Source organism: Arachis ipaensis, chromosome B5 (assembly GCF_059453495.1).
Source record: "Arachis ipaensis isolate K30076 ecotype BB chromosome B5, ASM5945349v1, whole genome shotgun sequence".
Lineage (NCBI taxonomy): Eukaryota > Viridiplantae > Streptophyta > Magnoliopsida > Fabales > Fabaceae > Arachis > Arachis ipaensis.
Window position 1 is genome coordinate 8,597,601 of NC_142440.1, and position 24,497 is coordinate 8,622,097.

The 24,497-nt window shown below is 36.1% G+C and overlaps 3 protein-coding genes across 4 annotated transcripts; 2 read left to right on the forward strand and 1 right to left on the reverse strand.

Moving 5' to 3' along the window:
- The first annotated feature begins 206 nt into the window (after window positions 1-206).
- Window positions 207-6,790, forward strand: LOC107642768 (nicotinate phosphoribosyltransferase 1). Of its 2 annotated transcripts, XM_021122960.2 has the most exons (16): window positions 207-476; window positions 700-909; window positions 1,014-1,161; window positions 2,103-2,222; window positions 2,333-2,467; window positions 2,554-2,615; window positions 2,922-2,997; window positions 3,551-3,652; window positions 3,990-4,106; window positions 4,295-4,353; window positions 4,706-4,880; window positions 5,247-5,381; window positions 5,468-5,566; window positions 5,860-5,968; window positions 6,281-6,393; window positions 6,480-6,790. In XM_021122960.2, exons 2-16 carry the CDS (start codon window positions 713-715, stop codon window positions 6,555-6,557), a joined length of 1,725 nt encoding a protein of 574 aa, XP_020978619.1. In that variant the 5' UTR covers window positions 207-476; window positions 700-712; the 3' UTR covers window positions 6,558-6,790. The 2 variants fall into 2 exon arrangements, with proteins under 2 accessions (XP_020978619.1, XP_016201726.1); XM_016346240.3 differs by lacking the exon at window positions 207-476 and having other exon boundaries at window positions 490-909.
- A 46-nt stretch (window positions 6,791-6,836) lies between these two features.
- On the reverse strand, window positions 6,837-20,970 carry ICU2 (DNA-directed DNA polymerase). The gene is made up of 32 exons (XM_016346239.3): window positions 19,720-20,970; window positions 17,415-19,086; window positions 16,911-17,069; window positions 16,695-16,778; window positions 16,510-16,584; window positions 16,278-16,342; window positions 15,331-15,430; window positions 15,055-15,243; window positions 14,682-14,845; window positions 14,397-14,511; window positions 13,606-13,785; window positions 13,407-13,520; window positions 12,755-12,874; window positions 12,340-12,663; window positions 12,090-12,182; window positions 11,436-11,554; window positions 11,276-11,348; window positions 11,121-11,177; window positions 10,875-10,967; window positions 10,376-10,498; window positions 10,203-10,300; window positions 10,039-10,084; window positions 9,525-9,638; window positions 9,330-9,413; window positions 9,095-9,208; window positions 8,921-9,010; window positions 8,759-8,835; window positions 7,849-8,065; window positions 7,610-7,663; window positions 7,403-7,522; window positions 7,222-7,296; window positions 6,837-7,101 (listed from the first exon to the last, which is right to left on the reverse strand). Exons 2-32 carry the CDS (start codon window positions 18,612-18,614, stop codon window positions 6,955-6,957), a joined length of 4,683 nt encoding a protein of 1,560 aa, XP_016201725.1. The 5' UTR covers window positions 18,615-19,086; window positions 19,720-20,970; the 3' UTR covers window positions 6,837-6,954.
- On the forward strand, window positions 19,981-23,028 carry LOC107642769 (Protein kinase superfamily protein). Its single transcript, XM_016346243.3, has 7 exons — window positions 19,981-20,603; window positions 20,675-20,779; window positions 20,854-20,976; window positions 21,082-21,252; window positions 21,440-21,569; window positions 21,658-21,870; window positions 22,343-23,028. Exons 1-7 carry the CDS (start codon window positions 19,981-19,983, stop codon window positions 22,496-22,498), a joined length of 1,521 nt encoding a protein of 506 aa, XP_016201729.1. The 3' UTR covers window positions 22,499-23,028.
- Window positions 23,029-24,497: the final 1,469 nt, after the last annotated feature.

Consider the following 24,497-nt stretch of genomic DNA (forward strand, 5'->3'; position numbering starts at 1 on the left):
TTGACAAGTCAATAATTAATTTATTTATTGCAGATTCTAATTTTATTTAAAAATCTAGTTAATAGATTGTTATATATACAAAATAAATTTAAAATTCTAACATTTATTTAAACAGATAAGTGAATTCATCGTTCAACTAATATAAATCGGTTAAAATTCTAGGTTTAATTCAGACTTATTTGTCTGTCTATATTCAACGTGCGCATGTAAAAAACATGTACACTTCAATTTTAATCGATGAAAATGACAAAAAAAAAAAAAAAGAAAGAAAAAAATGGAAGTCAAAATTTGGAGGCTGGATTTGGATATGGTGAATGCACCTGCCAAGGATGGTGAGAAAGTGACACGTGGAGGGAAAGGGGAATCTGCGTGGAAAGGAACAAGTGGCAGGGGGCACTGGCATTGAGGATTGAGGTTCAAATGTTCAATCAATCCACTATCAGCCTCATCACTTCCTTCCTTTTATTATTTAGTTGGTTAGTTAGTTCCAAATTTCTCTGTGGCGCGTGCTGCTTGTTCACTTCTTTCTTCTCTCTTCCTCCTCTAATAATGAATAATATTAATCCATTTCTTTTATTAATTATTATTATTCTTCGATAATATCAGTCCATTTACGATTTAGTCTTCCAAGCTACCTGGCAAATCGCTGTAATCAAATTTAGTTTTGCTTGTCTCTTTTCTTTATTTTCGTAATCATAGAAAATTAAAAACAATGAAGAATAATGATAACACAAAGAAGACAGACGAAGAAGTGACGACGATGAAGGAAAATGGATCCGACGAGAACAGTTCGGGTCGGGGCATACCAGGACCCACGAACCCGATGGTGACCCCACTCCTCACCGATCTCTACCAATTCACCATGGCTTACACTTACTGGAAAGCTGGCAAGCATGCAGAACGTGCTGTGTAAGTTTCCGTTCGTGAATCCATTAATTACGATTTATTCTTATTGTAAGATTCGTTGACTGATCAAGTTTTGAATCATCATCGTGTTTGTGATTGTCTTTCAGGTTTGATTTGTATTTCCGGAAGAATCCGTTTGGCGGGGAGTATACTATCTTTGCAGGTTTGGAAGAATGCATAAGGCTCATTTCCAATTACAAGCTATCTGAGGAGGACATTGATTTTATCAGGAGTTGTTTACATGTTCCCTGTGAGGTTAACATTTTTTCTTTTCCCTGTGCCTGCTGGCTATGATATTCTCGGCGTTATAATGTGCTAGTTAGGGTACCCTGATTTGATGAACTCTTGTGAAGAATTGAAGTTCTAACATGAATTCAAGTCTAACAAACTGATTTTTTCCCCATATTTTTGGAAGTCGTGAAGCTATAAGCAAATGGAATTAGGTTGTAACAGTTTGAGTAGGAGATTAAAGAGAGTGGACTAAATCCCCATAGTGGTCCTGAGATTACGACTTTCACTATTTTAGTCCCTCATATTTAAAATTCACTATATTGGTCCCTGAGACTCAATTTTAGGCACCATATTAATCTCTAGACCCTTTCCAATGTTGAGTCAACGGACGAAATACTGAGCTAGCTCTGATTTGCCACGCTAGATATATGGCTAAATAACATCTTTTTGTTTTATCTCTTAAATAAGGCAAAAGAGGTCGTTTTGGAGAACGAATAAAGATATAATGATTTGCACATCATATAAACTCTTCTTCCTCTTCTTGTTTTTGAGTGCCAAAACAAAATGACGCTATTTAGCCATGTGTCCAGCGTGTCAAGTGAGAGCTAATTCAGCACTTAGTTCGCTGATTCAGTACTAGAAAGGGTCCGGGGACCAATATGGTGCCCAAAACTAAATATCGGGACCAGTATAGGTAATTTTAAATTTGAGGGACTAAAATGGTGAAAGCTATGAATCGAGAGACCACTTTGGAGATTTAGTCGCGGGGGGGATGCAACAGATAGATTGTCATTGTTCTGAATTTTTATGTTGGACAAGTTGATTGCATATAGTCATATGTAAGGCTGATGATCTTAGTTACATCAATTTTGTGCAAATTTTGATGCTGGTGGGCGGTGGCACTTTTATACAGATTGTCCCTGCAAAATGGAGTCTGACTCGTAATTTTTTTCATTAAACCATAGGATGGCTTCTTCGAATATCTGAGGGGAATCGACTGCTCTGATGTTGAGGTATATGCTATTCCTGAGGGGTCAGTTGTTTTTCCGAAGGTACCGCTGATGAGAGTTGAAGGTCCTATTGCGGTCAGTAGCCGTTACCATTTGATAATCCCTTTTATTTTATAAAATTTCTAATTTATATTTCTTTACAAGATGATCTATTTTAAGATTTTACTTGATTGATTTTCTGTCAGATTGTTCAATTGCTGGAAACTCCTTTTGTGAATCTGATTAACTATGCATCATTAGTTACTACGAATGCTGCAAGGCATCGTTTTGTAGCTGGAAAATCAAAAACTCTACTTGAGTTTGGGCTGCGAAGGGCTCAGGTTACTAAATGATTAAAATGGAAAATTGGTGCACTGAATTTTGTAGACTTTCCACACTCATCAAAAGAATCTTATTTTAAATGTAGGGGCCTGATGGTGGAATGGGAGCATCAAAATACTGCTATATTGGAGGATTTGATGCAACAAGGTATTATCTATGAAAACAACTTCAATTCCAGTGTGTTTGACCCTTGAATAGGAAGGATCCTTTTAGTGTTATGATACTAGAATCGCATTTACCACATGCCTGATATTTAGTTGGTATTAGTTCTAATTAAATATGACTCGAACCGAACTACTTTATTTCTTTCATAACACAAAATAAACAATTGCTGCTTATCTAAGATGGCAAGTTATGTTGTGTCAGTAAAGCATGTAAATTATGCTTTAATATAACATGTTAACTATCCCTTTCTGAATTTCGTTTTAATTCACTTATTTTCCCCCCTTTTAGCAATGTTGCAGCAGGAAGGTTATTTGGGATTCCCCTTCGCGGCACTCATTCTCATGCCTTTGTTAGCTCATTTATGGTATATAACCATCTTATATGATGCTTATATTTGTCATTTAGTTTGTTGTATATAAACCCTATATAGGCTAAATGGCATAATTTTATTTGATTATTTCCACTAAAAAAAAAGAGATCACATTTGAATGGAAGAAAAAGTTCAGCAACATCTGATAAGGTGTTTAGTGCGAGTATGTCTATAACTGTTAACAAATAGAGATATTGTTTTGATTTGTATGTTAAATTGTCCATATTTTATATCCTAGAGAAACTAAATGCCAGACGTCTTTGGAAACTGTAATGCTAAATTGCCAAGGAGCAGATAATACATAAGAATTAACATCGTGATTCAAAAGTGACAAATTTGGTGGTCTAATTTGAGTAAAAAGTGAGCTTTTATATATGATATCATTAATAGAGTTGTTAGAGAAACTTGAAATTATAAGATAGATCCTCTGACTATATTGATATAGATTCCTTCCAGAGTTTGTTCATATCCTTATGGGTTTTATGTTATCATTATTCTTATGCTTTGTTACGTTTGCTTAGTGCTTTGTTTTTCCTGTGATTTGCAGACCCTTGATGAGATTAAAGACAAATCACTTCGTAAAAAAGTTAGTAAAAGTACATGTAAAGATTTTGTTAGTTTGGTTCAAGCATGGCTAAGCAAACTTCAGGTACCATGCAAGTCTTTGCAAACTTAATTTTTCTATTTTCCGCAATTGTTTTTGCAGCACTCATAAAGCGAGTCATTTAGAGTTACTTGATTAACAAGCCAAGTTGAATATTTTCTAATTGTTGTGTTCTGAGTTATCTTTGCAGACCTGTATCTTTATTTGGTTAAGCATCACCATAACTATTGGTTCTCCCTCTTAAATATCTCTATTTCTTCCCTTCTAAATACTTGTTCGGCTGTTCCAATTTATCAGTATTATAGCATTAATCTATATTCTGAAGTCGTGAGATCAAGAATATTTGTCAGTGTATAATGTGTGTTGTATTCCCACCCTGCAGCGCTCAAAATCATTACGGGGTGTTTTTTCTGAGACCAACCAAAGTGAGCTGTCAGCATTCATATCATATGCATTGGCATTTCCTAATAACTTTCTTGCCCTTGTAGACACTTATGATGTAAGTATTTAATATTTTCTTAGTAAATCTCTATTTCCTGCTAATAGGAAATAGGAATGATAATCTCTCAACATTGCTTTGGCCAGCAATGTTCCATCCTTGTGTGCAAATCTCGCTGTTCTGAATTACTTCTGGTTTAGTATAGCTTAACTGTTTCTCCATATAATCACCTTTGCATTTCTTGGCAGGTCATAAGAAGTGGAATCCCCAACTTCTGTGCAGTTGCATTAGCTCTCAATGAGTTAGGGTATGTCCGAAGTTGATTATTCCTCCCCTTCATTTTTATTGTCAATACTTGGTTAGAAGTTTCATATTGTGGTTTGTTAGTTTTCCCTGTTGATTTTGATTAATCGGGACACACAATTTTGTTATTCGTTTTTCCTTCCATGAATTACTTCCTTCATTATTAGCTAATATGTTCTATTATGCCTTGGTGTTCCTTGTTTCTCGTTTAAGGATTGCAGATTTGTTTTGGCTTTGATTAGTTTCTAAGCATTCCTTGTTTTCACTTTAAGGATTGCAGATTGGTTTTGGCTTTCGAATAGTGTCTAAGCATCCTCAACCCCCTAAAATAAAACATTAGTTGCTTTGTGGTGCAGATACAAAGCAGTTGGCATTAGACTGGACTCTGGTGACCTTGCCTATTTGTCTTGTCAAGCCAGGAAGATCTTTTGCTGCATTGAAAAGGAATTCGCAGTGTCTGGCTTTGGGAAGACTAGTATTACAGCTAGTAATGATCTTAATGAGGAAACTTTAGATGCTTTAAATAAACAGGTAATTCTCACTGCAAACTGGAAATTATATAGATCCAAACAATACTAAGAATTTTAGTTACTAAATGAAAGAAAAATCAAGTATAAAAAGCTACTCAATAAGACTAAGACCAAAGTGGATTCAAGTCAAGATGGATAGTATTGTCATGAAATCTCAATATATATAGTTTATACTAGATACTAGCAGAATACTACAAGCACATTCTGCGAATCAATCATCCATCAGTGAAGTTCCAGTCAATCAACTAGAAGCACAGCAAAGACTTATCTATACGGAGTATATGTGTGAAAGTTTGGCATTATTTCATATTTTGATAAAAATGAAATATTAAAAAAGACATCTAAGAGACTGTGTTTGTCTGGACAGGGTCATGAGGTTGATGCCTATGGAATTGGGACATACCTGGTTACATGTTATGCTCAAGCTGCTCTGGGAATTGTTTTCAAGCTGGTCGAGATAAATAAGCAGCCTCGTATTAAGCTTTCTGAAGATGTATCAAAGGTATCAAGTATCAACACTATAAACAGAAATTTTGGTGGGATCATCTATTTGCATTAACTAATATTCTGTTCCTTTCACTGTTTTAGGTCTCAATTCCATGTAAGAAGAAAATTTATAGATTGTATGGGAAAGAAAGCTATCCCCTTGTAGACATAATGACTGGAGAAGATGAACCCCCGCCAAAGGTATTCTTTTAATCTGTGCTTGACACTATCTTCATCATTTTGTTTTTCTTTCCTTTTGTGATTCTTTCTTTCGTCCCTTCAATGTTTATACTGTCACAGCCATGTACAGGTTTAATAGTATAGACTAGATAAAATTATTGATAGGGACGGGGACAAGATTTTAATCCTTCTCAAGTTTCCATTTCTTGGCTAGCAACTGTTGCATCCATAAAAGAACCAGTTCCATATATTATCCAGACATAGACATAACTATTTTTTGACAATTGTATTTTTTATATATACATATATGATAGGTGGGAGAACGAATCCTGTGCCGCCATCCCTTTGAAGAGTCCAAGAGAGCATACGTGGTGCCACAGCATGTTGAGGAGCTTCTAAGATGTTACAGTGCGGGAACTTCAGGTAAGAGAAGAAGATATAAATAAAGAATAGGTTTGTAAATTGAAGCAACTTCATAATTATTAATGTCGTCCCACCATGTTAATAGTTAACCAGCTCTATTCTATTATAATTTTAAATGCTATGGTTGCTAAAAAATGTAACCTTAATACCTTATAATCTGCTAAAATACCACCTAACCCTCTCATATGTAAATGCTATGATTGCTAAATGTATTACCATTAAAGAAGCTTCTTAGCTTCCATCATCTATTCTGTAAAATCAGCTTAAGGTAACTTTATTATTTTTATTTTATTTTTTAATGTTTACATGAAGGTAAAGAGACAGAACCATTACCTCCTCTAAAGGACATTAGAGAACGATGTATCCAACAACTTGAGAAAATGCGACCTGACCACATGAGGAGGCTGAATCCAACTCCATACAAGGTCTCATAGTTGACCTTGCTTAAAATTGTTTTCAGTAACTTTTGCCTTGAATTATATTAACATTTTTCACTTAAAACTTGGAGCAGGTCAGCGTAAGTGGAAAATTATATGACTTCATCCATTTCCTGTGGCTCAATGAAGCACCTGTTGGGGAGTTGCTATAATCAGGCGAATATAGTGGCAAAGCCTCGTAATGATAACAATAGAAATCCCTCTTATCCAATTAGTATATATAATGGTCTTCAAAACGTTCAGATAATACTGCTCTGTATATTTGTGCTGGAACCATTCTGTTAAGCATTATTAGCAATTAATTATCTTTTGTAATTAAGCAAATTGCATAATCGGAATGTTTGATTATATGAATGATAGGCAACAAAGATCTTTTAGAGACTAATTTTCAGGATGGTATCAACTCAATGTACCATAGGCACACCGACTAATTTTCTGGTTACCATGATTCATTTATAAATCAAGGATGGTATAACTCAATGTACAATAAAGTACTTTTGACTGACATTTACATATGGGTATTCCATTTGCTGGATTCGGAGGTATAAATTAAACAGGAACAACAAAGTCCTGCAAATTCACCCAACCGTAGGCACAACGGTCTCTTAACTTCTGTACCGTGGATGCTGCTAGATCAACCATTGGTCTAATCTTCATCAACTCTTTCTCAATTAGCATCCTAGATTTAGCCTCCATCTGAAACAATACATGATTAATAATTAGGGTTAAAGGCATGGATATGGTGGAATTCTTTAATTCAAAGCCTTTATTGATTTAACTTCAGCTTTCAAAACACTGAAAACAGTATCTATTTACCTTCTCCATACTGCAAAAAGTATTCAACACATGGCAGAAATACGAGAGCTGCTTGTACAAGTCTGCCTCGGTGTACTGAAAGTAACAGAATGTTTACTTGAGAAAACGAAAAAGTTTGAAACTTCATATAAATCAGACACAAAAGGAAAGACACTTTAACATTAGCGTCACAAAGTGAAACCTTTCTGTGGAGACGGCCGTTGCATCGAGGATAATTTGGACAAACAGTTCCTCTCTCAGAATCACCCACCAACTTAAGGTTGATACTGCGTGTCGTATGCTTACACGTTTCATCATCACACTAGAAGTAAAATCAGCAAAGGATGTGATATCTAATTTTTCAAGGCTAATGATATTCATATAAACAAAATTGAGAGAGGTGAGTTACCATCAGTACACCTCTGTAGTACATTAAAACAAACTTCTCTGCTTGCATTTTGACCTGACATTAAAGTATATACTGTCAGCAAATGCTAGGAGCAATATTCTAGGCTAAATCAAATAAACAAACATGTTGATGAATATTACTAAAGATAATCTAGTTTTGAAAGAGATCCATGATCAGAAAACAATGCATGCTGAAATGCAGTTGAACATAACATTGTTTTGAAAAGCCTGGAATTAAACCTGATTGGTTAGCATTGCAGGAGATATTCTTCCAACACCATCTTCCAGGCATTTGGAACAACGCAGTTTATGCCAGAAATTGTAACTGGATTCCTCCGTGCCTGAGCTGGTTATCTTTTCACTTCCCAACAAACAAATTGACTTAAAAACAGGTGGGCAGTCAAAAGAATCAGAGCAGCTGGGGCAACACAATACGAGTGGCTCACATCCCCTGTACCTGCAGTTGATTTAATCACATCCAATCCATTAATTACAAATTTCTTTCAGCAATACTCAAGAATCACAACACGGAACTTCAACAAGAGTCCAACACAGAAAAAGCTCAAATGCAAAACAAAGTTTTTTATATTTACTTGTTCAAACCCCTCCACGGAATTATTAAACTTCTGCATTAAATACATGGTCTGATGCTAATATAACATCTTCAGTATTGTTTCTAGGTTTAATTACCCTATCGGTCCTTATAGTTTAAGCAAATTTTCAACTAGATCTGTATACTTTTTTTCTTTTCAAACGGGTCCCTATACCATATCAAATTTTATAATTAATCTCTACCGCAACAAAAACGTTGGAATTAATGGAATATTCCATTAACAAAACAAATAGGCCTAACACTTGACTGAATATTCCATTTTGTTTAACGGAATATTCTATTAATTCTAACGTTTTTATCATGGTAGGGACTTAATTACAAAATTTGATATAGTATAATGACTCAATTGAAAAGGAAAAAAAAAGTACAGGGACCGAATTAAAAATTCGGTAAAACTATAAGAACCAACGGAGTAATTAAACCTTGTTTCTGTTGTGAAATTGTGGTTCAGTAAACCTAACCCAGTTGTCTCCATTTCCAAACTACCGCTGGTTGCTAATATGCACATTTAATAGAATTATTAAAGAAAAGATGTACCTTTCTTCGTCATCAGAAGCGAATAAAAGTGAGCTTGTAGGATCACTACTTGGAGCTTCACTTGATTTATGTTGAAACTGCAAATCAATGTAGTCTGCCAGTTTAGAACTACTGGATAAATAATAAAAGCAAATCATCTACCAAACAGAGAAGGAAATAAACCTTTGATGAGTCAAGCCCTAAACAGTCAGCCAGTCTTTCTGGGCTTGTGCCCTGGATTGATGCACAAAGACGTGATACCACTGGATGAATCTGAAAGAATACTCAAACCGGCCATTAGGTGGTAATCAGCTAATCATTGTCATTGATAAAGTTAGCTACCAACGCCTCATATACCTGTTGTGACAAATAGTACTCAATGTCAATAAGCCATTTCCCTTGCTCTTGTTTTAGTTCATCGGGATGCCTTGCGCGCTGAGCAATACCTGTTGCACTACCTGAACTACAGCCCTGCTCAAAGTAGAACATAATATAAAAATAAAAATATGAAAAGACAAATCAGAAGACTGTTCATGACCAAAATCAAATACCCGACGTATCCCCAAAGTTACACCAGTGATATATGACAAACCTCTTCATAGCAAATTATGTAAGGGATTGTATCACCAACAGAACAACCAGAGGAGTAACCTTGTTGCTTCATTCTTTGTGCCACCTACATAGTGATCAAGAAAGCTTCCTCAGGATTGATTAGGGGGATAAAAAATAAAGAAAGCATATATCACACCTTTTAAGTAACCATAAAAATGAGAACATTTGGACTCACAAGAACATGTGGCTGGTTTTTGGCATCAGGATAAGCCTCCGGAGGTTTAGTCAATGTTTTATTGATGACATATTTCTCCAATGGTACTTGTCCACTCCTCATTTTTTCTTGCTCCTGTATAAGCAATGTTACTCAATATTTATGATAGAAATAAACCTCAATCACCAACTTTGAAACCTTAGATTCATAGATAAATTGAAATATATTATACTTATGCTATCCACTATATATGTGTGATAAAATTGACTGCCTTATCCAATGATCAATAATTAGACCATTCAGAAAAGGGAAAGGAAAAAGCAACTTCCCTTCATCCATTAATCCATTGAAAATGAGATAAACTAGAGATTCTGAATAATGAGTGAAAAAAAAAGGTAGGCATTCTGAGATTAGACCCGCTTGCAATTATTGCAGTGAGCACAAATCAACGAGATGCACCCTCCATATAAATTCTCCAAGTGCATGGTATGTTATCATAAATAAATTTCTAATCATGAAAGACATCACACATTACCTGCATGAGATAACTGTGAATTGATTCAACAACATCTTCACATGATCTGTAAGCATGAAAGCCACAATATTATTAGCCACTGTATAAATGAAAAAAATTTCATCCAAATAGTCAGACTGGACAAAAATAACAATATTTTTAGAAGCAGACAGAGCATATCATACCCTCCTGACAAAATTTGAGTCAAGCAAAAATCACCCAATTCTTTAGCTAATAAGCTCCAATCCCGGCGGACAATATCAAGACCTTTACGTTCAATAACCTGCAACACAGATTAATCCCACTGGAATGCTCTTCCCAATATGTTTGGTAATTCAAAAGAGTAAGTAGAATATACCTCATATGGAGTATCATCGTTGAACTGCACTTTAACAGCTGCATATTTCTTTTTCTTAAGTAGTAGCATCCTCTTGTACAAACCATCAAGATCAATTTCCAAGCACCTATATTTCTTATTGACCTAATGACAAATCAGATGAAGAATCACATCATAAGAAAATTATTAAAAAAATAGAAAGGAAAACAACCATGTATACGCGCCAAAATTATTCATCTGTGGCAAACAATGCTAACCACATGGTAAGACCTCATAGCAGTACGGTCCAACTTCAGATCCCCCAAGCAAACTCACCACCAACGAGAATCACAAACATTTGAAACTTTAAAATAAAGACTTTTGAGTTGTAGAGGAGAAAAATATTATCATTAGTTTGTTTAAGGACTGAAAGCTGGTTCTAGATCTAGTATAGCATGTTGAACAAGATTAGAGCAGAGGAAAGGTGATGGGAACCTCAATCCCGTAGTTCATTATCTCACAATTAATAGTTAAATCTCACCTCTTGAATAACTTTTGAAGCCATTGCTTTTGCTTTTGCAATATCATCTAGACCACTGTATATCATTATTGAATCAGTATCACCATATATGACCTATAAAGTAGAAAGCAGTACAACAGTCAAGAGCTGATAGATCACCTATAAAGTAAAAACCTAAAGGATGTATGACAGTTAAGATCCAATATTATAATTCATGCAGAAATGAAATCCCTACATTACTTCAAGAATTAATACAGTAGAAATAACCTCTAAGTTCAAGTTATTCTGAACAAGATCAACAGTACTCTGCAGTATCTCCCTTCCCTGCACAATCATTGGACAGTCAAATAAAAATGTATTAGGCTTGACATATATGAGGGGATGGTCACCACCGGTAAAGCTAACATGACATATTTCCTTACTTGTAGGGTTATAAGTTCGGCAATTGGCTTTGCATAAAATCTTGAATTGGAAAATCCTAGGCATCCATACATACTGCAATACACCAACACCATAGAATTTTACATTCCAAAGGATTAGATACCAATGTTGGGCACTCAGGATGAGCATATAGAAACAAACCTGTTTGCAGTAAGCTTCAATGCTTGCTGCTGAATGTCCAGTTGCTGCACTTTAAGACCAGATGCTTTCTTCATCCACTTTTTTACCAATCTCCTCCTTTCAACCAGATTTTTCAACAGCTAGCCCAACAAACAAACAAAATTAATAATGTGCATGTATACATCTAATCAATCCAGAATGTTGGTGGGGGAAAAAAAAGATAAGCATTGTAACAAATGATTCACTTAAAGTAAGTGTTAATGCATTGATAAATTCACATAAAGAGCACACATGCAACTTTGAAAGGTGAATCTTGATTGTCCATTCTTAATCAAAAGTTGGCACAATATATGGTAAGTTTGGCTAGATAAGATTTTTTTCTCTTTTCTTTTTTTTCGTAGTCGGGCTTTCAAATGACTATTTGGATTACTAAAACAAGGATATTTTAAAAGATTAACTTTTGGGTATAGTTTACGCCCAAAAGTGCAGATTTTGTGGAATTTCTAAAAGCCTTGTCTCCCATCTCTCCAATTCCAAACACAACCATAAAAGCTAGATTTGACTTGGAATAATTTTCATTTTTTTTCCAGTCTGTTTAGATGGGATTACTGTTGCTAGTACTTTAAAATGCAAGAACAGATTTTTTAATAGATAAAACTCTGGTGGCATTCTTACCTCCGGCAAGACCCCAGTTTCTAGACTGGATGGTAAACGGGAAAATGATGCACCTTGAGATCTTTCAACAGTGGTAAAGCATATATTATATTCCTGTATTCAATTCAGCTCAGTAGATGACAGGATAGAAGAAGCTATCATAAATTAGAATAAGAGCAAAACTGACAAACAAATAAAATAGAAAATTTTGTTGATAGAATGAAAGTGATGCTAAAACAAAGCATTTTCTGAATAAATTATATATATAAACCTGAATGATAGAAGGATAAAGACTATTGAAGTCCAGAAGTAGTATATATTTGTCATATAGTCCCTTCTTTGGCTCTAATACCAGACCTCCAGCATAAGAAGGAGCCTTTTTGCTTTTCTTATTATCAGTATCGGCAGCATCATTATCATAGTTTGCCTCGTTACCATCTGCTTCTTCTAAGTTGCTATCCTCAACACCATGAGCTACTTTGCGTTTCGTCAATGTTGTTTCTTTTGCATAGTTTGGAATTTTGTCTGGCACCATATATTTCTTTGCATGGAAAGCATGCAACAAAAGAAACTCCACTCTCTGTGCCCGAGCACCCTGAAATAGCAAGCATTAGCTGTATGCCTATGGCTGCTAGATCATGTCCAACATCAAATTAAACAGGGTACCCAAAAAAAGGACAGCTAACCTGAAGAGTTTTCCCCCACAGATTACCACTAATATTAGTCAGCTGGCGGGTGAGAGGAAGAACACTCAAATGAAACATGAGTTCCATGGACAACCATGCATCCGTTTCACTACATTCAATCTGAAGAAATCACATATACCATGAAAACCAGCATAAGCAAATGCACTGTTATCATGTACAATCAATCAAACATCAAAACAGAATGGAAAAAACCAATACTTAAGTATTGCAAGAGAAGTTGAGGAGGTAAATATGCTTAACAACTCAAGATTATAAAATCACCAAATTCTTCACCATTTTAGTCCTTCAATATTCGTAGTAGAGATCAATACCCACCTCTATAACCCTCAGAAGCTTACATAGTTATCCCACTAGCATTATCAAGCTCAAGCAACTGCTAATTAAAAACACACGGTACAGAAAACAAGTACTAACATGAAAAACCATGTCATATTACAACATTGATGCAAGGGTAGCCTGTGACCTGTGTAGTAATTATAAATCAGAATTCAAACACTTTTCCACAACAGTTTAACATTTATCATAAGAAAAGGAGAAAAACACTCCACTCTTTAACTTTCATAATAAGCAATCCAAAGTTCAAATAGTTCTCCACAAGATCAACAAATATGGATTAAACATTGACACCTACAAGCTCAATTAGGGATTCAGCTGATTGGAACTTCTTTGGAACATCATGTGGAGCAACTTCCTTCCTAAACTTCTTCAGCTGCGTTTTTGTGAGTTCAGTTAATGAATAACTGACCTGGAAGAACCAATGTAGGAAAGTGAGTTAGTTAGAAATAAATACAAGATTTCCTGCTTGGCATGATTTCTCCACAATTATTTACCTCTTTGAGCAGATCACGGGAACACAAGAATGTATCACAAAGAAGCCGGCCAGACATACAAGACATGACAGCAGGACGAGCTCCAGAACCAAATGCCTTGCTTCCTCTATCAAGCCTAGGCAATGCAGAACGCTTGAGGCGGCCTAGTTTAGACCACATGTTGCTTGGTACTTTGCAAGCCTACATTTGTTTTTTGGAGAGGTAAAGATATTTAAGGTTCATGGTTCATAAATCATAATGGACTTTTGAGGGTACAAAAATATAAAATAACACGAACTTATAAAAAATGGGTAATTCATGGACAATAGCATCCACTTTGCTGCAGGTGAGATGAAAATAAAATCAGGAAATAGTAATTGGAACTTCAGGATAAAGTTTGAAGGTATTAGAAAGCTAGATTTTATTTAAAAAAATTACAAGTTAAAAGAAAAGGGAGAAGGTATATCGCTTTTCTTAAGGCATAATAAATGGTCAAAAGATTTAACAAACTTTTTCTAGTTTGTGTATATATGAATATGAATTCTAATCCTTCGTCGAATCTTGTTTGAAGCTACATTTTCATCCAGCCATCTTTACAGTTATCCTTCATCAACTCATACCCTTTTGTCATGTAGTTTTGTACAATTTTTCACCTTAATGTTTAAACAGTATCTAAAATCATATTATCTAATTACCTCTTATCCAGTTATCATACATTAAACTAAAAAAAGGACATTAGGAAAGGCTATGAACAGAAGCCCAAAATTAAATTAAAATTACAATTCAAAAAATTGAGAAGCTAAAACTCCTACCTGGGATCTATGGAGGAGTACCTCCAGGTCAAATCCAGATATATTATGCCCAACAAGAACATCGCTATCCAACTTGTGTAATTCTGTCATCAGGCGATTCAGCAAAGCTCTTTCACTGCAAACAAAGATATTATATAGGTCATCCTCTAATAAAGGCAAATACTTTTCAAGATACCTTTCACATTTCCTGGAGAACTGATACAGAAAATCAAAGGATAACACCAGAATCCAGATCATGCATATAAGTAAACATTCAAAGTAACAATCTGTCTTTTAAAGTTTCACCTGCTTTCAACACACAGAACATTTGACCCAGCTTTTGAGTTTCTCTCTGTAACCTCCTTGCTGAACCCCAGTGGAAATATATTCCCATCAATTTTACGAATGACAGTAAAATGGGTAAGCATTCCAGGTCTCTTCCATTCTGAAGCCAACATAGGTGTGTCAATCTAAAAAGCCAAACAGAAGTTATTGCTGATTAATAATTATTTCATCACAGAAAATCAAGCATTGGTGTAGAAAATAGATTTGCATACACCATACACAGATAGATGCACTGTACTTAACTATCAAGACAATGATCCCAAACTAAAGGGAAAAAAGAAAAGAGAAAAAAAAAAAAAAACACACCCACACACTCTCTCTCTCTTTAAAATACCTTAACCATATTGCAGCAGACTATAGATGCAGATACAATCTCATTTACGTTCTGTTTTTCATTTATGGTTGTTTTCAAATTTATTGCTGTGACAACCACAGGAGGAATCTCAAAACTGATTTTTGATGAAGTTGAAACCCTGATGTCTTTAGGGGAGTCAACAATCACTTCAAATTTGCACCAGCTAACCTGCAAGCAGAAGCACGTTTATAAGATTAAAAAAGGTGTCCTATATGAAGATCAAAATACACTACTTGTAGTGGATGCACAACTTACAAATCTTTCCCTCTCAGAAGTTGGGCAGTTTGAAAAGTTCGAAACCTGTAGCCACGAGGGTCCCTTAATCTTTCTTTTAACCAGAAAAAGCTCCAGAGCACTGCACATAAGGAAACAATTACCTTGCTAAAACTAAATAATTGTCCAGTATATGGACATTATTAACATTACACTCCCTCCATCCCACATATATAACCAAAAATTTGTCCATCAATATTTGTCACTTGATTAGATTAAGGATGTTTTATATCCTTTTCCACTTAGACCCCCTATTAGAACACCTAATATGTGTGCTAAGCATTTAACTGAGTTAGGGAAAAGAAAATATTCAAATATTAATTCAGTCTGAGCCATTTTCAAATGTGTTTTAGTCAAAGCTTACTTATATTTACAGATGGAGTAATGATTAAGATATTCTAGGGCCAAAAGAGTATTTAAAACCCTAAGCAGCACACCAGCCCAGTATAAAAGGACTGCTTTTCTCCAGGAACCTAGCCTGTTCAAAGTATAGACTCTAGTCAACAAAGTTCTTGGTTTCTAAAAGTAATGCAGCCAGCTATTGCAACTGCTTTCAGAGATCTGGGAAAGTGTTTGAAATACCTATTGAGAAATGTCAGTTCATCTTCACAAAAAGAAATCTGCAATACTACCAGATTAAGTTCCCAAGTATTTACAGAGGAAAGGTTTTAAGAGCTAGAGTATACTGAACCAAAATGCTTCTACTTAACCACACTGCTGCAATGTTAAAAAGCTTTTAAGTAAACATAATGCTATATCAAAATAGTTACTCCAGAAATTGGTTTGGGCTTTTGCTTTTCAGAAAGAGACTCATTTTCTCACTATATTGAAAACAAAATACATGTAGTCAGTGAACAGAGAGTGAGTGTGTGTTGTGTGTGTGTGTGTGTGTGAGAGAGAGAGAGAGGGAGAGAAAGGGGGAGGAATACCTGTAATGAGTTCCTAAAAGACCAGAGAAACTTTCTCCTTTCAGGTCCGCAGGAAGTACTTGATCCTAGACCAATTTTACAAAAAGAAATAACATAAATCGGTTAAAATAGTATTTAGCTTAACTCACACATAAATAACTAGGCTTTTTGCAAACCAGTGCATTGAACGCCTAAATTCTTCACATCTCTATGACCAATACACTAGTTTGAATCCTTACGGTCTAATATGTACCTTGAATGGATAACTGATTTTAAGCACATAACTTTCACCAGAAGGAATTTCGATCCTTTCAAATGCATACTTCCTCTGCAAATAGGAGCAGGAAATCAGAATAAACCCAACAAAATAATCATTTACAACAAAATGATCACATTGACCAAAAATTTGTTTACATAAGAATGTGTTGATCAGCAAACCTTAACAGGAGCCATACTAAAGCATGAAACATTCAAGTTCAGAAGATGTTTTGCTAACTCGTTCTTTAAACCAGATACTGCATCCTAAAATTTAAAAAAAATAAATAAAAAATGACAAGAATGCATTAGCTCTCTGCTGAAAGAATAAATAAGGATAAAAGTCAATATAAATAAAAATACAAATTTATGCCAAAGATCGATAAAAGATAAACTTACTTGCAGCTTTTTATGGAAATCTGCAGATTTTTTAGCATCTTTCTCAAGTTTCACCATTTCATCAGTAAGATGTATAGGGTGACTTGGAATGGCATAGACACATCTTTGCATGTTCTTCACAACAACACAACAACTCTGATACGAATTCCCGGCTTTAACCTAATTCTCAATAAAAATGCAAACAGTCAATATTATCTTCTCCATTCACCACCACACAGTTAACAGAAATGAAGTCGAATGACCAACAGCTGTGTCTATCTGACTTTTACATACAGCGCAGCTTTCCTTTACTCAAATAAATAAGCAAATAAACACACAAGCTTCACACTGTGACTTAACAGTTAGCGTGTTGAGGCTACCTTGTGACAGAAAAACAATGGTAAATGGAATAATATGCAACTACGTCAATTGCAAACGAAATATTTGAAACTACACATTGGGACAGTTAAGCTGTAAGAATACAGTAAATCAGTAACCTATGTTAGCAATTCAAATAAAAATTACCTTCCCAAATAAATAAAGTGTTCCCCTGTTCGCTCCATTAAACTCCTCATAGGCATCCAGTATGTAGAAAGGTAGCGAACCATCTTCCTCCAGATTGAACTCCGAGTGTTCTTCCTTATGCAAAGCCTCTCTCAATGCTTTCGAATCCCCAACATTTGCATTCGCTGCACCACCATTCCTCACTGCTTGCCAACCCGCAGTAGCACTCAACGCAGGGTCCTCTTTTTCTTCCTTAAGCTTTGCATTCAAAGTAAACAACTCCTTTTTCACAGCAACAGGTTTTTCCTCTGCCTTAGAGTCCTTCACAACTTCCTCCTTACAAACATTAACATTACTCGGAACTTGCTCAATTGATGCATCACCATTCTCAGAACTACAAATTTTCTCATTATCCGAGCATTCAATTGAAAGCTCGTTTTCTTTAACTGCCTCGCATTTCTTCTGCTCTGAACCTAAATCACTGACGTCATTGCTAACAACTCTAACGGACTCAACATCACAATTTACAGCAGTGTCGAGCAACGAAGAACCTCTCATCAAATCAGATGCTCCAACAATTGACGAATTGCTAACGAAATCGCGATTAATCCGCAGAGCATCGTTTGTAGCAGAGGATGAATTTGAATTCGAATTGGGAATGGCTTTCGGATGGATTCTTCTCCGCCGTTCCCTATCGGTCTCGTCGGCTGCAAACTCCGCCAGAACATCGTCAACGATGCTGTCGGGGGCCTTGTCGTCCCTGCTCTTCTTGAACAGCGATGAGGTGAACATCGAGGATAGCCGCTGGGCGCCAACAGCGGCGGCGGAAAGTGCAGCCGATGTGCGTTTCTGGTTGGGATTATGTTCTTTCTTTTCAAGCTTCTTCCGCTTTGGCCTGGCTTCATTTTCGGCGCCATCGGATTCGTCAGAGGAGAGAGAGACGCCTTCCTTAGACCAGTCCTCTTCCTCCCCCTCATCGCCGTAGCCAAGGCCATCGTCGTCAACGATGAAGGCACGGGCCTGCTCGCGGCGCTTGGCGACAAGGGCGTTGTACTCTTCTTCCTCGACAGTATCGTAGATAGGGTTTTCGAGCCTGATCTGGGGCCCGCCGCGGACACGGGCTTTGAGACGCTCTAGGGCCTCGCTGCGGGCGGAGGAAGCGGGACCTCTGGTCCTTCTCCTACCGGCGGCGGTAGTTGCAGCAGCTTCTTCGTCTGACATTGTTTATTCTTTCTCTCTCTCTACTTTTCTGAGACTATGAGAGTGAGAGTGAGAGTGAGAGTGAGCGTGTGAGAGAAATGAGTTAGAAGAGTGCTGAGGTGCGGTTTAGGGATTTTCAAGAAAAATCGCGGGAAACTTTGATGGCTTTGGCGCGCTTACTATGCCACTCAAGGTAATTGTTTCTCTTTTTTGGCTGAGGTTTTTTTGGGCTTAGGAAAAAATAGTTACCCAATTAAAGAAAAGAATGTTAACCCTAATACCCACTTTTGTGGCCCAAGTCCCAACCCTGCAAGGCACTAATCCTTCAGTACTAACATCAACAGAGACCCTTCTCAAAATCCAGCGTCTTTGGGCCTCATTCCTATTTTCTAATGTGTTTTAACTTTAAGAACCAAAAAAAATAATAGGAGCTAAGGCAATGGCTTAGTGGAAGAATTGTTGACTTCCTAGAGAGCTGACAGGGGTTTGAGACCTGGTTAAAATCAGGAAGTGGATAGTGCGTGAGTGTGTGTTGCAGAAAAAAAAAATTAAAAAAGAACCAAAAGAATGAATAAATAAATAATAAACTTCTTTAACTCATTATATGTTTAAAGGTAAAATCAATTATGTTTTGGAGTATATTCAAGCTGGGCAAGAAGTTTAGGGTTAAACCATCCAAATACAACATAAAATCGATGTGGTTAATGTGTCGGTGAGTGTCGAGGGACATGAACACATTTATATATCTTACTAGTAATTAAGATTTTCCCTTCTGTTAAAAGACAAATCACTCTACTTGTATTTTTTTAATATAGAAAAAAACGACAATTCGATTGGGCATTAATTATTGATAATGATTTCAACGCTTTGAAGAAAGCGCATTCCCCTTTCCAAAAAGGAGCATTAGGAAGGGTATATTTAAAAGCCACTAGCCCCATTCCTATAGTCTTTAACCAGAAAAAGAATTCTTGTATGACGATGACTATGGTAAATACAAAAAGCAAAGCTCAAAGGCAAGCAGGTCCCGCCCCACCCATAGAACTAAAATTAATTAACGTTAGTATAGAGTAATAAATCAAGTAGTAGAATTGTAATCTAAAGAAATGGAGCAGGAAGCAATAGTTACCACTTGGAGAAGGTGGGGATGAGACAGGCAGAAACTCAGAATTCATTACATACTCTGTCCCCATCTCTCTCATTGAGGTCCCACCATGCCAGCTGCTCTTACCTCCATCACTCTCTTTCTCTCTTTCTACTACAAACGCCACCCCTCTCCCCTACCTCAGTATCCCATTCTTCTTCTTCTTCTTCTGCAGCAGCAGCATACAACTACAACTTCATGTAGTAACTACCACGTACCAACCACCTACCTTAAACTCTGCAAATAATGCCGGATCATTATTCAAGTGGTGGTGCCACAATGAACGACCAGCTCTCCAACCCAACCTCCATCTTCGGCCTACGCCTCTGGGTTGTTCTTGGCGTCTGCGTTGGCGCCTCCATTGTCCTCCTCTTATTCCTCATCTCCATTTGCCTCGCTTCCAAGCGCTCCAAGAAAACCACCACTATCACCACCACCACCACCACTACCACCACTTCATCTTCAATCCCTGTCCCTGATGTATCCAAGGAGATCCAAGAGATCAGAGTACTTGACCCCAATCCATTACCCGACCCTATTCCCGAACCGGAACCGGACGAAGAGAACCCCTCCGTGGTCTACAACAGAATCCAGTTTGAGATTGGGAAGAACCATAGAATCTCTTACCCTACTGAACAACGACCTTTCCTAAGGTCTTCTTCCCGTGAAGGCAGTGGTGAGGTTCCTACCGTGATCCCTGAGGTTTCTCACTTGGGTTGGGGCCACTGGTACACCCTCAGGGAGCTTGAGGATTCCACCAATGGGTTTGCGCCGGAGAATGTCATTGGCGAAGGTGGCTATGGAATTGTTTACCATGGTGTCTTGAAGGACAACACAAACGTTGCCGTTAAGAATTTGCTCAACAACAGGTAAAGTCAATCAACATCTTTTCCTTCTATTTATTACTCAAATTAATGCTAAAAGTTTAATATAATAGCAGGGGACAAGCAGAGAGAGAGTTTAAGGTTGAAGTGGAAGCTATAGGAAGAGTTCGGCACAAGAATCTAGTGAGGTTGCTCGGTTATTGTGCTGAAGGAGCACACAGGTAATATATAATGAAGGTTCTTTCTTTCTCAGTTTTCGGTGTGTAAAAATATTCATTCATGTTGAAATATACAGAATGCTTGTGTATGAGTACGTTGACAATGGTAACTTGGAGCAGTGGCTGCACGGTGATGTTGGGTCTTGCAGCCCTCTAACTTGGGAAATTCGAATGAACATTATCCTTGGAACTGCAAAAGGGTAATTGAACCAAGAAAATTGACTTTTCACCTCCTCTCTTCTGGATTACTTTCCAATTTTCTTTTCTTTCCATAACTGTTAGTATTTTTTTTTTTTTTGGAATAGATTAACTTATCTTCATGAGGGGCTGGAACCAAAAGTTGTTCACCGTGATATTAAATCAAGCAATATCTTGATCGATAAGCAGTGGAATTCCAAGGTTTCAGATTTTGGCCTTGCCAAGCTCCTTGGCTCTCAGAGCAGCTATGTCACCACCCGTGTCATGGGTACATTTGGGTTTGTGCATTCTACTCTCCCCTGTTTCATTTGGCTCTGTTTGGTAATTGACACATGATAGAAATTCAGATATTTGTTAAAGAGATATAATCTTATTTTGAGAATGAGACAAATACAATAATAGACAACTTGTTCTTTGTCTTCAATGTTTTAGTATTTGTGTATTCTCAGCTCCCTTTTTTGGCAGATATGTAGCTCCTGAATATGCAAGTACTGGCATGTTGAATGAACGAAGCGATGTGTATAGTTTTGGAATTCTTATCATGGAAGTAATCACAGGGAGGAACCCGGTTGATTATAGCCGTCCGCCGGAAGAGGTTTCGATCTGTTTCGCTATTGTGAACATTTCTTTCGGTTATTGCCCTTTACACAAGCAGCTGAAAAGTGTAAACTCTTGATTTTCAGGTGAATTTAGTTGATTGGCTCAAGAAGATGGTTAGTAACAGAAATCCAGAGGGAGTATTGGATCCTAAGCTTCCTGAGAAACCAACATTAAGGGCACTAAAAAGAGTCCTTCTTGTAGCTCTACGCTGCACAGACCCTAATGCACAAAAACGTCCTAAAATGGGGCATGTTATACACATGCTTGAGACTGAAGATTCCCTTAATTACAAAGAGGTAAGAAAATAATCATTCCCTTTACATATTAGTTTCTAGGTGAAAACTCGCTTTCAATTGTTTTCGTGTGAAGTTGATAGTTAAAAATCGTTAAATGATAATTTAGTCAAACATATCAAATCTTTATCAACTTCACATTTACGTGCGAGTGTCCACTAAGTTTTTATTCTCGTAATGCGATTTATGTTATGATAATGTGTAGTAGTATATAGTTGATGTTTGAATCTTTGTTATGAATGTGTATTAAGAACAAGACACCATGGATTAGAATTTAGATATTTCAACAATATTACTTTCTAGTTTCTACTATCTTAACTTCTCTTTCTTGTTGGATCTAGTTTCATAAAGTACTATTCTTCCAACCATGCTTTAATCATGCATGCTAATTAGTAATTACTAAGTGGACCACACCAAACTTTGATAAATAAAAGCCACATTTTTTACTGATTGAACAAGCACCCTCTTGTTCCAGGACCGGAGAGCTAGAAGGGATGCAGATCAGTCACCTAACCATAGAGCAGAGGATGGATTAAAAGTGAATGCAAATGTATCAGATGGTGACTGTAACAATGAAAATGGCACGTGTGGCCATGAGACAACAAAAAGCCACCAACTAGAAGAGCAATAAATTAGGAGAAATGTTTGAGCAACTCATTTTTCTTGTAATCATTATATACTCATATTCCTCATTACAGCAAGATGCAGTTTGGATTTCACCAAAGGTGGAAACTACAATTCATCCTATGCTAATGAACTAACGAGTATTATGTGGTTAGTATAGTACAAAACTCCACAGTGAATATAAGAAAAGTGAGTTACATTTTCACCCCTCATAAATTTGCAGTGCTGTCTCTTTAATGACCAGATAGCCTGTGGTACCCTCATTTAATATACAAGCTGTCAAGGTCTAATGCCAAAGCTATATGTTCCGATGAGGACCTGGCATACCTATATTATACCATGTCATTCATTGTGCTTGATCCTTCTATATACTCACAAAATCCCCAAAAAAAGAGCAATATTTGCCAGCTTTCTCTCTGTCCTGGGTCCTTCTCCTTTTTCCTCTCAGGGATGATTGTGTAGCTTGAGGTTGGTCATGTAAAGATTGGCCATATTGTTCAATTCATCCAATAAAAAGGAATTTTTGCACATTTAAAAGGGAAATATAATTGTGTGTTCTAAACTAATGTTTGTTGCAAAATTATCCTTTTTTATGTAAATCAATTTTAAGTTTTATACGTAATATACCATGTATCCTTTAATTTAATAGCATGATTTGACCATGGATTGCATTTCTAAATCGTTGCACTTTAGTTTACATATATATATATAAAGAGAAGGCAATTAAAAGTTTTTTTTAATTTAAATGCGAAAAAAAATCTCCAAAGAATCTGTGTCTTTCCAGTGGTTTGATCTTCTTCCGCAGTCACTTGGTTGTTAGACACATTTGGTTAAAGGCTCACACTTATGTACTCTCTTTTTTGGACCATTAGCATGCACATCAGTAGTGAGATACAGCACATACACATCAAGTAGGTGGCATGAATTGTTTTTTTGTTTTTCGGCCTTCAGTGTAACGTCGGTGGTGGTCCATTAGACCCTCTCTTCATTGATGGGAAAGCTTTTGTTGACTTAGGTAGACATTGATAATGATAAATGATGAATCGTGAATTCCAATCACCCAGTAAATTTGGTGTTTTGGGAGGAAAAACATAATATCTAGAGAGTCAAAACGCAAATTCAAGTATGTGCATCCATTCCAAACACACAAAGTTAATGGGTGGATCACAACCGACTGAACCGAGACCTAGAATCATATAAAACTCCAAGGCCAGTTGTCTGTAAAGCATCTCATATGTGGCACCTAGAGCTCAGAGGTTTTGTCCTATGCATAATTGGAAGCCCCACATTTGATGCATTTTGGATTTGGCAAAGTTTCATCTAATCTGAACTTCCGTGATCATATAAGGGACATATAAACCTACTTAAAAAATTTAGATAATACAAAGTGGATAAAGTATTTTTTTTTTAAGCCAAAAAAAATTCAAAAAATTTATATATGAATATAGTTTTGGTGTAATGCCCCAAACGAGACTTGTAGTTGTAGGTGAAATGTAAGAAATCTCTTTTTTTTTTTTTTTAGCTTTTTCGCAATCTGAAAAAAAAAAAATGACTTTCACTTCAGTCTTGTGAGAAATCTTTTTACTTTTTTATTTTTTGCAGTTTACAAGAAGTATTCTTTATAGATTAAAGTGATGGATTTTATTTTTTGCAACAAGTATAATTACTCGTGCCATGCACGTGATAAGATTGAAATTATAATTTTAAATTATTTTATTAAAATTAATTTAAATTATAATAATTTGATTAAAAAAGGTAACATGTTATGTATTTTTTTTTTAAATTTAGTGTTAATTGGATTAACTCTAAAATAGTTATTAATGGATTTGAATAATCTACTTTTTTCAATAAATCAAACATATATATTGAATGTGATCATAAATAATATAATAATAGTTAAATCCATCAATAAATATATTAGTTATTATCAAACTATAAAACAAATAAACACATATGATCATTTCATTTATTTGACAATATAATTTTGAAGGAGAAAAAACCCTAGC